General features: G+C 42.8%; 1 protein-coding gene across 2 annotated transcripts in view; it reads right to left on the reverse strand.

The window, feature by feature from the left end:
- KDM3B (lysine demethylase 3B) overlaps positions 1-17,647 on the reverse strand; it is a 131,515-nt gene that overhangs the window by 31,367 nt on the left and 82,501 nt on the right. For both annotated transcript variants that reach the window (XM_073556900.1, XM_073556899.1), the window contains exons 14-19: positions 16,942-17,224; positions 9,181-9,428; positions 8,685-8,948; positions 8,419-8,590; positions 6,384-6,474; positions 4,577-4,707 (exon numbers count right to left, since the gene is read on the reverse strand). In XM_073556900.1, coding sequence (XP_073413001.1) covers positions 4,577-4,707; positions 6,384-6,474; positions 8,419-8,590; positions 8,685-8,948; positions 9,181-9,428; positions 16,942-17,224 — 1,189 coding nt within the window. The remainder of the gene's footprint in view (positions 1-4,576; positions 4,708-6,383; positions 6,475-8,418; positions 8,591-8,684; positions 8,949-9,180; positions 9,429-16,941; positions 17,225-17,647) is intronic.

Below are 17,647 nucleotides of genomic sequence, written 5' to 3' on the forward strand. Positions count from 1 at the left end.
ATGCATATGCCACAAAAATAATCCAATTCCCATCTGATCAGTCTCACCATGGGCAGCCTTCCAGTAGATCCAGAACTGTGATATATGCTTTAGAATTATCAGAAAGGATACATTTGCAATAAAAAAGTATTTACAGTCATTGCAAATCAGGTTTATTAGCAAAATGTACAAAGTTCCTGTTGCTTGCAATAAACCAATCAAATAAGAACAATGTAAATAGCTCAACACAACAAAGTGGTTTCTCCAAAGAATCTGATTGTAAGCTTGAGAACAGGGCCCTCACTCCTCTTGGTATCTGTTGAATTAGGTGCTACTCTGTAATGTCTGTTCATATCACCTCTGAATTGGAAAGTGCTGCAAAATGTGTAGGCGCTATAGGAATATAATTATTATTATTAAAATATCACTATTTATGACTACTTCTGTCTGAAAATTATTAAACTTGTTCATGAAAAACGTGTTTAATATTTAACAGAGCACCCTTTGGCTGTATGACCTGCTACAAATGCGATATATAGACAGACAACAGCTTTTAGAAGTGTTCCTGAGAAATCGTACCCAACTCCTGGTGTACAATGACCTCTAGTTCTCAAATATTCTCAGGTTGTCAAAAGTGGTACAAAAATTTAGGAGAACAGATAGTTAGTTGCATTGTACAAATAAGGAAAAAGATACAAAAAGAAGTTACGGCATTGATTGTTACTAGAAATAGTTGGAAGCATAGGTCACAAGTTTAAAATTATAGCAACACTGGCCACACTACCATGACATGTAAGACAGGAAGCCATCAACAGTTGCCACCAGATTCCTGGAGAGGGAGGTGGTCAAAAACACTCAAGTGACTACAAAAGACTTGCAGCATACCTGAACTCCTAGACATACACCTCTACTGAGCCAATCGCACAAGAAAAGAAAGCTCCAATATGCTCATATCCATATAAATTAAATACAGAAGTTTGAAATTCTGTTTCATCGAGCAAGGAAACAAAACTAACTTTTCAGGCACATGGATTACAGGAATAAAAACAATGAAGAATTCATTAAAAAGAGCACCTTGCATTCAGTGAAGGAAGGTGGTGGCTTGGTGATAACCTGGGCTGGTTTGCTTCCTCAGGCACTTTGAAACCTGCAGCGTGTGGATGAAAAGATGATGGATTCTCTCAAGTATCAGGTGATCCTTTGAGAAAACGTCATACCTTCAGAGAGCAACTAGAATCTGGAGATTTTTGGACCTTTCAACAGGACAATGAACCCAGGCATACCTTACAGTTCAGATGTCATTACGTTGTCAGATGCTTAGAAGCATGAGTACATACGTACATGCTCCCTTCTTCAAGACCTTTTGAGCACGATTATCGTTCTGGACTTTAATAAAGTGACAAGTTTGTATCATAGCTTTGGTAAGTGCCCCATGTTTCATACCTTTGCTGGAATATTCTATGCAATTTACCATTTATGTAGTAGTGCACCACCAAATCAGCAAGAGGAATACCTGCCCATTTTCACCGAACATATATCCTAAAAGAAGCAAGGCCTTTGAAAATATGGGGACACTTACAAACCCAGAGACCCCAGTCCAGCTGCGGGCTCCTGTTGGGACCAGGGGAGGTGCAGTAAGGCATAGCACTTGTTAGAGACCGGCCTCCCTACGCCCTATCTCTGCAGCAGCACCAGCTGCATAGCGCCCCAAAGGGACCCTAGGGCCCAGTGCGCGTTCAGACCCCACCGCTAGCCATCCTTTTCATTCCGGGGGGGTCCCGCCCCCCCCCAGGATGACGAAAATGACACTCTGCAGTGTCATAGAAGGGGCGGATCAAGACAGGAAGGGCGCGCTTTTACACAGCTCCGCGCGCCCTTTTCAGCTCTCCGCCCCTTCCCCCTCCACCTCAGAATTCCGGTGGCCATCTTGCTGCACCTGAAGACATAGCTGAAGGCAGCACAGCGGTTTCTGGGGGGCACAGGACTGGGATTTTTCGGCGCTGGACCTAGGGGGCGCACCGGTGGGGTAAGATCACAGCTGGGTTTTTCTGTACTCAGCTGTGAGTTCATATAACCTATAACGCTCCCCTATTCCTTTTCCTCTGCGTAGATACCCCTGTAGGGCCTCTGCTAATCAGCCTCTAGGCACTATGTCGAGCTCAAGGAAAAAGACCAGACAAGACTGCTTTTATGCAGTCTGCACAGCCTGCAAGGCCACTCTTCCCAGCGGCAGCACGTACCCGCACTGCCGGGACTGTACCCAAAACACTGGGTCAGAACCCCAAGAAGTCCCTACCAACGCTTCTGCGGCAGCTGCTTCGCCGGAATGGGCGACTCAGATGTCGCAGTCTATGGCACAGTCTATGTAATCCGTTGGAAAAAAAAATAAAAAATTCCAGGAAAAAGAGACGGAGTAAAAAACTCCTAGGTGTGCCTCCTTGCGACACTAAGCAAAAACTGGAGAATGCTGACGCCGTCCAGGGGTGTATACTGCAGAGGAGGAGACAAAGTTAATCTTTTTCAGATTATGCATAGTGTCGCCTCCTAGTGGACAGCAGCATAACACCCACGGTTCTGTGTCCCCCAATTAGGCGACAGAGTAAATATTATAGTGTGCACCTACATATTAGAAACAACTCTACAGGACACAAAGGTTTGGTTTCAGAAGAAGGCCAGGAAGATTCACCTCACTTGAACCCCATAAAAAAAAACTTTGATGGAATTTGAAGGTGGTTGCAGGTCAAATCCAAGAATATTAGTGAAGTGGAATCCATTACCCATAAGGAATGTGCGAAGATTCCTCATAAATGCTTCCAAAAGCTGGTATCTGGCTATGTGTCATATTTTGCAGCAGGTCGTAACCATCAGAGTGCACTGAAGATGCTTGGCATGAGCGTGCTGAATGATTCCAAGACGAGTAGTCATTAAAAGTAGCATTTTGTGCTGAATTTGGAGAAACCATCTAATATATACTTACAGTACCTTGTAATGCCTTCACATCCTGTTCCGTCCAGGTGTGTCCGGATCCCAGAATTCCAAGCGGCGGAAGTTCACCAAGCGCCATATTGGGACACCCAAGTGATGGGTGTCTCAATATGGAAACTTCTGGTGGTACCAGCCTCTTGCGCGGTCCCACCAGCAGAGCACATGGAGTACACAGGTCAAAGAAGAGATGACGAGAGGAGAAGACAGCAGATGGGTTAGAGAGAAAGTGAGAGACAAAGCACAGGGGGGAGACAGCTCAAACAGGACAGCACATGAGGGGAGAACACAGCACAGGAAGGAGCGAGACAGCAGACAAGGGGGATAGCACATGGGATAGACAGGTCAAAGAAGAGAGCACAGATGGAAGAAGTCAGCCTATGGGGAAAGAGAGAGTGGATAGGTGGGTGACGACATGGGGATGGGGGGGCTAGAGATTCTAAAAGCTGCAAAGCCTGTCCTCATCGTAACATTACCGCCCTCCCGATGCGATAACATCAGGCCTCCATCTAGTTTGTTATATTAGTTGTGTTGAGCTATTTACACTGTTCGTTTATTGCATACAGCAGAAAAGGTTACTAATAAATGTAAAGAGGTTGTCCACTAATTCAACACTGATGACCTATTCTTAGGATAGGTTATCAATGTCTTATCGATGTTGGTGTGACACCCCGCTGATCAGCTGTCCTCTGTGCCAGTGGAGGCCGGAAGTACTCTGTTATGGAGCCTACTGATAGCAGCTGCGGCAGGGTAGGGTAGCTGTGCAGTACTTGCCCGGGTCCACGATCAGTAGAGGAAGCAGCTCCGTACATGATCACTAATGGCTATCGCTGGCACAGAACAGCTGATCAGCGGGGTGCCAGGTAATGCACTTCCAAGTCCTAAGGATATGTAATCAATATTGAAGTAGTGGACGGTCTCTTTAATTTGCAATGGAGGCTGAATAATTTTGATTGCAACAACATGTTCTCTATGATTTACATAAAGAGGTCTTTACATATTTTTTTCTAGTACAGTAATGGGAGTAAAAAGAGTAACTGCATATCTAATACCAATTCAGGTCATCTATTGACATGCATAAGTTATATTTATGAACATTCAAATTTAAAAGATGTTGTGCAAGTTTTAGTTGTGACAGACCTTTGGCCAAAACCATGATTAAAAACGTGGTTTTATATCAGCTCAAACATGCCCAAGAGATGGGAAAACAGTAACCATATTTGGCACAAATCTTGGTTCACTATATTAAGTACTGTACAATGCTTGAAACATTTACTGGCAACCATCCCAACCTTTGTCAGGCATGCTCCCTATCAAAAACACTTTACACAGACTTGGCATGCAAATACTAGTGTTCTGGTTCTTCAGCAATTGACATGCCACATTATACATTTTATATTATAAAGGTTATCCCCATCCATCATCTCTCTCCAAACACCCCTGGTCTCCCAATAAATCATCATCATACCCTAAGAGGGCATGCAGACAGGAAATCTCGTTAAGACAACACAAAGTCTAAAGACCTCTCTAATGAATTACACATGGATTTTCCCCTTTCCCTTTAATATATAATGCATAGTGAAATGCCACTTTTGTTATTTACATGATAACATACCATAAGCATTATACATTTTAGGACCAAGATCTGGCCGTACAAAATAACTGGGCAATCTTGATGCCAAATTAAGCCTCCCATCTCGCTTTGTATATTCTGGCAAAGGAAGATTCTCCATCAAGTCATCAAATCTATAACAAGGTGAAAACATACAATGTTTCATTAATGTGAATGTGGTGTATTCCATCAATAATTATTACATGGGATCACTGACATGTAAGGCACTGTTAACATTTTTTTTAGCCTTCTGTTGGAGGGATACATTGGAAGGACTCTTGTCCTATACCATTCAAAAAGACAGTAATGCATCCTCTTGGATTGAAGTGGGACACATAGAACAAAGTCCCCATCACCTCTCCACAGTAACACTCATGGATACTGGAGCTCAGCGTGGTACTGAAGATTTTCGAGAGTCCCCTAGTAGCAACAGAATCGGTGGAATAGGGGTTGAATAAGCCACTTACTTGAGCTGTGGGCTCTGCTTTTTTGGTTACACATGGGTGGTACTGCTTTGCTCAACTTGACTGGTTCTAATGAGGCTCCCATGAAGTTGCTCATGTAAGGAGAACAGCAGAGAAGCACTCCTACGTCCCTCTCTGTCGAGACACCACCTCCAGCTCTAACGCAAGTGGCGAAACTGTATGTAGAAACAGTTACTAAACTAGATCCTTATTAGGAATGTACAAGGGTAATGACAGAGGCAAATGTGGGTTGATAAGGACTCCTTAAGTGGCAGCAACATGCGCTGCAATCAAGACTAAAGGTACTGTCACACTTAGCGATGCACCAGCGATCCCGACCAGCGATATGACGCGGTCAGGATCACTGGTGCATCGCTAAGTAGTCGCTAGTGAGCTGCCAAACAGGCAGATCTCACCAGCGACATAGCAGCGGTTGGCGGTCGTTACTTACCTGTCAGACGAGGCGATCCTGATGTCCTCCCGCCTGCGTCCACGCGTCGCTCGTCGGCGCCACAGGAAGCCCAGCAGGAAGCTGACGACGAGAAACGGCCCAGGACCTTCTCGCGCGATCAGCGATAACCAGCGGGGGAGCGGTCGGAGGTAAGTATCAGACATAGCGATATCGCTAGCAATATCGCTGCTACGTCACAAAAACCAGTGACGTTATAGCGATATTGCTAGCGATATCGCTTAGTGTGACAGGCCCTTAAGTGGTATGCAGCATGCAAAGGTGGAAGCATTGGGTGTCTCAAGGTTAACTGCAGGGAACCAATCAGCATTCAGTCAATCTGCCGAACCTGGGGGCAATGCAGATAGAGAACAGTGTGGTCCCAAGATAGCCTGCACCGTATCATTCAGAAACTGCAGGTTTCTACCTGCTCAGATATGGGAGCTCCGAAGATCTCAGTGCGATGTGAATAAGACTCCACTTTTGAAAAGAAACAAAAACCCAAAGAATAGGTCCCCTATAAGCAAAAAATACAGGTGAAACAACTACTCCTTAAATGCCAAAGTCCCCCCACATAAAATATGAAAAATGTATGTTAATCTCCAGCAATATTGGGCCTCCTGTAGCTTGCGTGACATTGTCATGTCATGTGAGCACTACAGGCAATCAGTGGCCCCTGTCTTTACTATTTCGTCAGAGCAGACCTACACTGATGGAACATTGATGAGCAGCAACCAATTAGTGGCCATTAATTGGCTGAAGCACTGATGTGACAATGCAACGTGAGCGCCGGGAGACCCATGCTAGTATAATCTTTTGTGATTTTACTGGGGGAACTCGAGTATTTAAGGTGTGGTCCAAATAGCGGACAACCACTTTAACAAGAATGGCACCTTACCGTGTTGGCATCATGTCTCTGAAATCCTCCCCAGGAGGCCAGTCTTTTAGTTTAAGGACCATTGGAGAGCCATCCTCTGCTCTTAATCTTTCTAAAGAAAGAATAGGTTTATCTTGGATGTAATTAATGCTTGTTCTTAGAGCTGTACATTAGACATTCTAGCTGTCGGCATATGATAAAAAAAAGTACATTTTTAAAAATGTTTAGATCTTTGGATTCAAAAAGCCACTCCGTCTGTGATGGTACTAGCCCCACCATGCTTCTTCACCAAATAGATTTAGAACTAGTTTGTATGCCTTTTGCACATTTTGATCCTATTTCAATTGTTATTTTAAATCTCCCAGTGAAGCCAATATTTAATATTCAGCTTTTTACTGCTGCAGATGGCAGTGATATTTGGTGGAGAGCTGGCCAACACACTACTATTCCATGTATGACACTTTACATAAGCTTCACTAGTAAGTACCTATTTAAAGGGTTGCTCAGTATGTAACTTTTTTTTCCCTAATTGCTCAGAGTGAGATAAAGGGAATCTGTCAGTTGGATCAACGCTCCTAAGCCATCTATATGGGCATGTAGCTCAGCGGAAGCTGAATAAAATGGTACTTTGTAATAAGACATCGGATCGCAGATATCAGTGTGAGACATGTAATGGTTACCAGTGTGATGTGTAATGGCTGCTCTTTTCGCTCTCGATCTCACTGCAGAGCTGTGTGATTATAACTTACATCTGTAGGTTCCTCTCAGCTTCAGCTTACAGCTCACAGGCAGACAGGGTGAGCCAATACAGCAGAGGTGTGAGAGCTGCAGCTGCAAAAGTGTTTGTTAAGAGACAAAGTTCAGTTCTACTGTACTATGTTAGTTACTTGTCTTACATTGGTAACACCATCATTCATTTAATATAAACTCTGGAGACAGATTCTAATGCATATCTGTGTCCAGCGTATAGCCCTGAACAGCTCATGTACATAAAAGAAAACAAAAAGAATTTCTCTGGAATAAAACATCAGATTGCAGGTATCAAGATATCATGTTATTCAGTTTCCTATGACATACATGCTCATATAGATGGCTTAGGAGGGTTGATCCTACTGACAGATTACATTTAAAAAAATTAAAAAAAAAAACGAAAGAAGCTTCTGCTATTCTGATTCTTTACCTGGTTCTTTGCAGGTTCAACTTCTTGGTCCTGTTTTTACACACAAGGGGTGCTATGAAAAGTTTTCTTTTAGGAAAATCATACGCTGTAGCAGGTAGACAATATGGTCAGCGTTTCACTAAATGGACATTTTATATCATTCCTGGTGCTTTGAGACAAGAGCAGTTACGCCGGGGGATCAATCAAGTTAGTATTGCTTCTTCTGCCAGAAAACCACTTTAAACCGATTATTCAAAAATGATTTTAAAGTTGGGCCTTATTCACATGCAAGTATTTGTAATCCAAAATCAAGAGCTGATCCTACAAAGAGCAATAATATAAAAACGAATTCTTACTTCTTTTTGTTTTGGAGCCACTGATGGTAATGGCCTACAAATACTGATGTGTGAATAAGGCCTTAACCATAAGGACACTGGTAACACACAATCCATTAAAAAGTAGAACAGTGAATCTCATGGAACTTATTTTTGGACTTCCAAGCGCTGCTTGACATAATACACGATTGCAGTTATAATAGAAGATTAATAATTTATTCCCATTCATGCATTCTTTTAATCATCTCTTATTAATCTTCTATTATAACTGCAATCGTGTATTATGTCAAGCAGCGCATGGAAGTCCAAAAATAAGTTCCATAAGATTTGATATATCAGCGGTCACTTGTCTGACCATTGGACGTGCAGCAGCTGACCACCAATTTTATATACGTGATCTCTCCTATAGCAGGTGAGTGGATTTCTTATATTTCTTAATATTATCATCGGATAAGACCCTATTTGCGCTTTTCTGTTCATATAGTGCATTATACTGAAAGTAGAACAGTGAAGCACTTCAATAAATTACTCATTAGTAGACCAAAAAGAAGATTGTGCTTACTTTCAATAACTTCAAAGCCGTCCCAAAAATCACGAACTTTCACATCTGAAATTATAGCACAGTTCCGACAATTCACCAAATCCACATCTTGATCTCCAAATTCAAGACTAAACGCATCAGGTTTCCATAGCTCCCACTTAAGTTTTTTCTGGACCCCAGAAACAAGCACAGGCTGAAAAGAACAGAAAAATCAAGTTATTCCAGATTCAATTTTCATCTAGCTTAACTAAATAATACATTTTCCCTCCAAAAATACACATGCTCACCTGGCCTTGTTTCCAGCATTCCCTAAATATTTTCCAATTATTTTTGTTGCTTGGGTCATGAAGACAGAGTAGCCTTCCATCACAGAGCCAGGAATGTGATGTGTGTGGGTCAAGTACATGTAAACCCATCATCATCTCCTTCCCTTCCTTGAGACTCTCACTCGAGCTACTTGCTCTCTTTGCAGCATCTGAAGTCTTTTTGTTTTCTACAACAGAAGCAATAATGTGGTCCAGAAAGTTTGGTAAGCTGGATTTTCCCTTTGCCTGAAAAATAAATTGTGGTTTGCGTTGAAAGAAAAATTGCAACGCAAAGATGAAAACTAAAGATTTTTCAATGAGTGATTTTCTGGCAGTCATCCCCTTCATTTCGGCTTCGAAGCAGCTTATCAGAATTAAGAAGCGGAAATATACTTGTACTTTATGGAATATCCATACAATTTAAGAAAATTCCTGAGCACACTGGATTTATATTTTAGTAATAGAAAAAACTACTCACTGTGGCATTAAAGACCGGAGGGAAGGGAACTCCAGCTTCCAGTGATCCTTGCGAAAGCTTCCCGGGACCAGAATGAAGCAAATCCCTCAAGCTGGAGCCTTCACTCTTTGTGTTGGAGGCAGCTGGTCCCAGTAAAAGGCTGTTAAAAAGTTTTGGAGATGGGGAGGTCTTCATACTTGAATTAAGGGAATCCAATCCTAAGGAAGTGTTTGATTCTTTTGGCTGTACAGGCTTCTGTGAGCTAGGATCTGAAATAAAACACATCTACATGAATTATAATGTTCAATCAATTTTCAACAGCAAAAAGATAAAGTTAAATTTAAAGTCTAAAATTAACACATTTTACTTTTAAAGTTAATAAATTGAAACAGATATTTGCCATGCAAAATGGACAATTGTGTCACTTGAATGCAAAATAAAGATGAAACCGCACTGATGAAACGCCATTCACCATGGTGGAAAATTGGTAATAAAATCATTTGTCCTTTGGTCTCCACAGGTGGGTGGAATTTGGGCTGCACTGTTCTAGAGCTGAGCAAAAAGTTTTGCATTGCCCTGGACTAGTGTGACCAGTCCTGTTGACTTACACAACAAATGTACCGTATTTTTCGGACTATAAGACGCACCGGACCATAAGACGCACCCCAATTTTCAGAAGGAAAATAGGGAAAAAAATAATGTGTCAAATGGGGGTCCGTCTTACACTCCGAATTCAGCTTACCTGGGAAGGGATCCGGTACAGGTGGAGGAGTGGTCATTCAGTGCTCCAGGCTGGTGCGGTGGCGGCAGCTCTGTGCTGGGGCAGGTTGGTTGTGCTGGGGCAGCTGGGCTGTGGCAGGCGGGCTGTGCCGTGGCTGGGGCAGCTGTGCTGGGCTGGGGCAGGTGAGCTGGGTTGAGGCAGGTTGGCTGGGCTGGGGCAGGTGGGCTCTGTGGGGTGAGGGTGGCGGCGGGCATCTCGGCAACGAGATCTCGTGACAAGATCTGAACCTGCGCATGCGCCGTCCCCAGATCGCAACACGGCAGCAGCCAGCAACAGATGTGCGCGGGGCCTCCGGGCTTCGAGGAAATGCCGGCGGAGACCCGCACAGAGAGCCGCTACCCCTGCACCGGAGCACACCCCGCTGCCGCCACCACCGCACCACAGAGCCCCGCGGCACCCGCACCAGGCCATGGACGGATGTAAGTATATTGCGACCATAAGACGCACCCCCCACTTTCCCCAAAAAATTTTTGGGGAAAAAGTGCATCTTATGGTCCGAAAAATACGGTATCATCAAGCCTACGTTAACCCAATAGAAGCCAAAAGAAAACAAATTCAAATCTAAATCAATATTTGGTGTGGCAACCCTTTGCCTTTAAAATAGCATATATTTTAATTGCTACACTTGCACAAAGATTTTCAAGGAACTCGGCAGGGAGGTTATTCCAAACATCTTGGAGAACTACCCACAGAACTTCTGTGAATATTCGATTCTGCAATTCTTCTGTCTCTTTATGCGACATCAGGGTTCTGTGGAAGCCATGTTACCACTTCCAAGACTCCTTGTTCTTCTTTACATTAACGATAGTTTTTAATGACATTGGCTGTATGTTAGGGGTCATTGTCCTGCTGCAGAATAAATTTGGAGCACTGCGTGATGGACAAGTATTTTCTTGTACAGTGCTGTGCAAATTAATTGGGACAAAGCATTTTTTTTTTTTTAAGTAAAATCGTAAGTTGGTTACCAGTCAGTGATTCAAACCAGTTTTAACTGCTTGGAACAGGCACTCACACCACAGGCACTCACACCACAGGCACTCACACCTGTTCAAAGCAAGTTAAAACTGGTTTGAATCACTGACTGGTAACCAAGTTACGATTTTACTTAAAAAAAAAAAAAAAATGCTTTGTCCCAATTAATTTGCACAGCACTGTATTTCTCCACAATGAGAACACTATTAACCCCTTCATTTCCAAGCCTATTTTGACCCTAATGACCTAGCCATTTTTTGCAATTCTGACCAGTGTCCCTTTATGAGGTAATAAATCTGGAACACTTCAACGGATCCTAGCGATTCGGAGATTGCTTTTTCGTGACATATTGGGCTTCATGTTAGTGGTAAATTTAGGTCGATAATTTTTGCGTTTATTTGTGAAAAAATCAGAAATTTTGCAATTTTCAAATTTTGAATTTTTATTCTGTTAAACCAGAGAGTTATGTGACACAAAATAGTTAATAAATAACATTCCCCACATGTCTACTTTACATCAGCACAATTTTGGAACAACATTTTTTTTGTTAGGAAGTTATAAGGGTTAAAAGTTGACCAGTGATTTCTCATTTCAGGAACTAAAGCAACGTGGAAGGAAAAAATGGACATTTCAATTTTTCCAACAAAAATTTTCTTTTACCATCAATTTTTTCATTTACACATGGGCAACAGGATAAAATGGATCCTAAAATTTGTTGGGCAATTTCTCCTGAGTACACCGATACCTCATTTGTGGTCCCACGGCAGGGCTCAGAAGGGAAGGAGCGCCATTTGACTTTTTGAATGGAAAATATGCTGGAATACTTAGCAGTTGCCATGTCGTGTTTGTAGAGCCCCTGTGTTCCTAAACATGGAGCTCCCCCACAAGTGACCCCATTTTGGAAACTAGACCCCCCAAAGGAATTTATCTAGATGGATAGTGATCACTTTGAACCCCCAGGTGCTTCACAAATTGATCCGTTAAAAAAAAAAAAAAAAAAAAAGTACTTTTTTTTCACAAAAATTTTCTTTTAGCCTCAGTTTTTTCATTTTCACACAGGCAACAGGATAAAATGGATCTTACAATTTGTTGGGCAATTTCTCCTGAGTGCACAGATACCTCGTATGTAGTCATAAACAACTGTTTGGGCACACGGCAGGGCCCGGAAGGGAAGGTGCGCCATTTGACTTTTTGAATAGAAAATTATCTCCAATCGTTATCGGACACCATGTCGCGTTTGGAGAGCCCCCGTGTGCCTAAACAGAGAAAATCCCCCACAAGTGACACCATTTTCAAAACCAGACCCCTTAAGGAACTTATCTAGATGTGTGGTGAGCACTTTGAACCCCCAAGTGCTTCACAAAAGCTTATAACGCAGAGCAGTGAAAACAAAAATCTTTTTTTTTTCCCTCAAAAATGATTTTTTAGCACGCTATTTTTTATTTTCACATGGCTAACATGAGAAATTGGACCCCAAAAGTTGTTGTCCAGTTTGTCCTGAGCACGCTCGCCCCCTATATGTGGGTGGGAACCGTTTGGGCACACGGCAGGGCTCAGAAGGGAAGGAGCGCCATTTGACTTTTGAAATGAAAATTAGCTCCAATCGCTAGCGGACATCATGTCGTGTTTGGAGAGTCCCTATGTGCCTAAACTGTGGAGCTCCCCCATTTTGGAAACTAGACCCCCTAAGGAACTTATCTAGATGCATAGTGAGCACTTTGAACCCCCAGGTGCTTCACAGAAGTTTATAACGCAGAGCCGTGAAAATAAAAAATATTTTTTTTCCTCAAAAAGTTGTCCAGTTTGTCCCGAGTACGTTGGTACCCCATATGTGGGGGGGGGGGGGGGGGGAACCACTGTTTGGGCACACGTCGGGGCTTGGAAGGGAAGTAGTGACGTTTTGAAATGCCGACTTGATGGAATGGTCTGCGGGAGTCATGTTACATTTGCAGAGCCCCTGATGTACCTAAACTGTGGAAACCCCCCACAAGTGACCCCATTTGGGAAACTAGACCCTCCAAGGAACTTATTTAGATGTGTGGTGAGCACTTTGAACCCCCCAAGTGCTTCACAAGTTTATAACGCAAAGCTGTGAAAATAAAAAATAATTTTTTTTCCCTCAAAAAATGATTTTTTAGCTCGCAATTTTTCACAAGGGTAACACGAGAAATTGGACCCCAAAATTTGTTGTCCAGTTTGTCCTGAGTACACTGGTACCCCATATGTGGGGGGGACCATTGTTTGGGCACGCGTCAAGGCTCGGAATGAAAGTAGTGACGTTTTGAAATGCAGACTTTGATGGAATGGTCTGCGGTCGTTGTTACGTTTGCAGAGCCCCTGATGTGCCTAAACAGTAGAAACCCCATACAAGTGACTCCATTTTGGAAACTAGACCTTCCAAGGAACTTATCTAGATGTCTGGTGAGCATTTTGAACCCCCAAGCGCTTCACAGAAGTTTATAACGCAGAGACGTGAAAATAAAAAATCATTTTTTTCCACAAAAATCATTTTTTAACCCCCAATTTTTTATTTTCCCAAGGGTAACAGGAGAAATTAGACCCCCAAAGTTGTTGTGCAATTTTTCCTGAGTACGCCGATACCCCATATGTTGGGGTAAACCACTGTTTGGGCACACGTTGGGGCTTGGAAGGGAGGGAGCACCGTTTGACTTTTAGAACGTAAAATTGGCTGGAATCAATGGTGGCACCATGTCGCGTTTGGAGACTCCCTGATGTGCCTAAACAGTGGAAACCCCTCAATTCTAACTCCAACCCTAACCCCAACACACCCCTAACCCCAACACATCCCTAACCCCAACCCTAACCATAACCCTAACCCTAATTCCAACCCTAATCCTAATTCCACCCTAACTCTAACCCTAACCCTATTTCCAACCCTAACCCTATTTCCAACCCTAACTCTAATTCTAACCCTAATGGAAAAATAAAAATATTTTCTTTATTTTATTATTTGTGCCTACCTATGGGAGTGATAGAGGGGGGGTTTATTTACTTTTTATTTTATTTTGATCACTGTGAGAGTTTATCACAATGATCAAAATGAATGAATGGAATCTGCAGCGGCAGATTCGAGCGGGAGCACTGCGCATGCACCCGCCATTTTCCAAGATGGCGGCGCCCATGATCCGGGACCGCGGGACACCGGGAGCGTCAGCGGCACTCGGAAGGTACCGGGGGGGTTGGAGGGGAGGTGATCGGAAGCTGGGGGGGGGGGGCGGAGGGAAGGCGGGGGGAGCAGATGATGACAGCGGCGGCAGATCGCCGTTGTCATTCAGTGGCGGAGGGGCCGATCACCGGTGAGGTCGGATCGGTGTCTCCAGCCATGCCCGATGCTACTGCAGCATCGGCCATGGCTGGATTGTAATATATCATCAAACTTCATTGATGAAATATTACTATTGCTCTGATTGGCTGTTAAAAGTGAAACAGCCAATCAGAGCGATCGTAGCCATGTGGGGGCGAAGCCACTCCCCCTGTGGTGAAGTACAAAGCCCCCTGTGTGTGCGGGTCGGGTGACCTTTCAGTGACCCCGGTCACCCGACCCACAGGAGGGCAATTAATTCATGACGCCACTCTGGCGTCACTGCTCGTATTGGCACGACTTTTCATGACGCCTATGTGGTCTCATTGGCCGGAAATGGGTTAATCCTGACCAAGTCCCCAACTCTATTTGCTGAAATGCAGCACCAAACCTGCAAAGGACCTTCACCACCATGCTTCACTGTTGCCTGCATTCACTATTGTACCGCTCTACAGCCTTACGGTGAGCAAACTGTCTTCTATTAAAGCAAAATATTTTACATTTTGACTCATCAGTCCAGGGCACCTCAGTTTCCAATGTTTTTGTGCATAGTTGAATCACTTGGCCTTGTTTACAAGTTCAAGGTATGTCCCCATTTCTTCCATGAAGACCACTTGTAGCCACACTTCTAACATTAGATGGGTGTAGATGGAACCCACTGGTTTATGCCAGTTCTAAACTGATGCCACAGCATTGAGCATTTCCGATTATAAAAGACAAACAAGCATGATGTGTTTTTAAGGTAGGACATGTCCACAATTCTTCCATAAGTACTACTCTTAGCCAGATTTCTATAAGTAATCATTATGCACTGGTCTTTCATCTTTGTTCCAGTGAGCCATATTAGCTTCATGTGTCATTCTATGGCACTGCCACTTCAGCCAGTTCTTTATTCTCCCTTTTTTCTCACAGTAGAGAGATGCAATTGGATCACACTGGTTGCTGCTAGTTCTAAACTGATGCCAGGGTCTTGACAACTTCCAATTACAGAGAGAAGTAAACATGACGGGTCATTTATTTGATGCAATAAACTTCCTTTGCCGACCACTTTTTCTACAGTCCTCACAACTGGCTCATTTCTTAATGCTTCTTCAAAACAGTTTGAACAGAACATGCTGAAACCCCAGTCTGCTTAGAAAACTTTGCCTGCAAGATACCTTCTTGATGAAGTATAACTACCTTGTATAGTCTTGCTGTGCTCACTCTTGCCATGGTGTATGACCTGCGACATGAAGCTGTCTTCCACAACCTCACCTTTGTAGCAGAGCTAGGCAGTTTCATACCTCAATTTAAAAACTCTTACACTGCTGTTTCTGTTTTATTTAATAATTATGCTTCAAACTACATATGAAAATAATGATCATTATCATCTGTTTGGTATAACTGGCTGATGATGCATATATTCAGGCATATAATGCAACACCCGAATATAATCCGAAAAAAAATCCTTAATTTTGTGTATCTGTACCTGGAAGAACGGATACTGCTTTGACGGTATAGGACGGTCACTCCAAATATAGATTTGACTTAGATTTGTCATTTTTTCATTTATTTTACAATTTATAACCAGTTAAAAACATATGTGACATGCACAAGTGTGAACAAGTCGGTCAGACAATGATCACACCACCCAATGGCTGAAACACAACAAGATAACACAAAATGACAAATTTGCAAAAAATACTCTGCAGTAAAAACATGACAGTAAACAGCAAGTGCTGTATAACAAATACAGGGTATTTAGTAGATACGTTTTTTGCAAAAAATGTATACCAAGCCGCTTCACCACGTCACGGTAACCCTTCACGAAGCAGTCCCTATCTAATGTATTTAAAACCTGAACATGTGAACAGTGTCTAAATGAACAGGATACAGACAGGCGCCTCCTAGTGTATGGGCTTGTGGTGTAAGACAGCTCATTTATGTGCATGTCACACAGGAGAGGGGTGAGGTCTCCCAAACCATGCTGAGCAAGGAAAAAACGGATTAAAAACAAATGTGACATGCACAAGTGTGAACAAGTCGGTCAGACAATGCTCACACCACCCAATGGCTGAAACACAACAAGAAAACACAAAATGACAAATTTGCAAACCCCACCCCTCTCCTGTGTGACATGCACATAAATGAGCTGTCTTACACCACAAGCCCATACACTAGGAGGCGCCTGTCTGTATCCTGTTCATTTAGACACTGTTCACATGTTCAGGTTTTAAATACATTAGACAGGGACTGCTTCGTGAAGGGTTACCGTGACGTGGTGAAGCGGCTTGGTATGCATTTTTTGCAAAAAACGTATCGACTAAATACCCTGTATTTGTTATCCAGCACTTGCTGATTACTATCATGTTTTTACTGCAGAGTATTTTTTGCAAATTTGTCATTTTGTGTTTTCTTGTTGTGTTTCAAATTATAACCATTGCCTAATTGACAGACCTGATGGTCAAGTTTACTTTACTCACTACAATTGACAGCTTTCTCTCTATTTGTGCACAAAAAGAGACGTGTCAGTCATAGTCGTTGGTGAAGGAAAGTTGTATCAGAGCCATTAAGAAAACACTAGCGCCACAATCCATTCTTAAAGCATTTTTTTCCTTCCTAAAAGATGGTGCTTTACACATGGACCTAGCTGGCTATGATAGTCAGATCTGTAACAACATCCTGCATAACACAGTGTGAAGAAAATAAAGATTACAATGTGTACTACCTTTTGTTTCTTCTTTTGCCTTTTGGGCTGCCAGGTCTGCCAGCCAGTGCAATGCGGAGGAGGGGGTAGATTCTGGGGACTGCTGTTTGTTTTTATTCTCGGTGTTGTTCAGATTATTTTGTTCAGCCATGGTGTCTTCTGCCATGTTGTCACCAATGTCTGGTTTTATATCATCCTCTGTTTTAAGGCTATTTTCATTCAGTTGTGCAGTAGTTGATGATGATGATGATGATGATGACGACGGTGTTGCTCCGTCATTGACAGGAGTATTTATAGTTGGAAGCTTCAAAAGGTAAAACACAAAACACCAATTACAAATGTCATACCATGCACAGGAAAGCCTTTACTGTGAGTTGTAGAGAACCATTAGTGAGGATTGTCAGACTGGTAAATGTATAACAGAACTCTATTCAGACCATATTCATGTTAATATGTTTGAGGCTTGGGTCACATCTGCTCAAGACACTTCTGGTATTTGTGTTCCTTCATAGTAGCAGAAAATCAAAAATGACTTTGCAGGATGTGATGTGATAGACACCATCAATACCACACAGACTACATTGACTATAATGGGGATGGCTGGGGCTCTGAATTCCTGTTAGTAGACAGAGGCACAGCCTGCCATCTTGGTAGTCCTGTGGAGCTCAGTCACCTGCTGAACACCATGGGAGACCATAATTTTTCTTATATACTATAATACTGGGTT

This window comes from Dendrobates tinctorius, unplaced genomic scaffold (assembly GCF_039654945.1).
Source record: "Dendrobates tinctorius isolate UK_male_01 unplaced genomic scaffold, ASM3965494v1 ptg000241l, whole genome shotgun sequence".
NCBI classification, from domain to species: domain Eukaryota; kingdom Metazoa; phylum Chordata; class Amphibia; order Anura; family Dendrobatidae; genus Dendrobates; species Dendrobates tinctorius.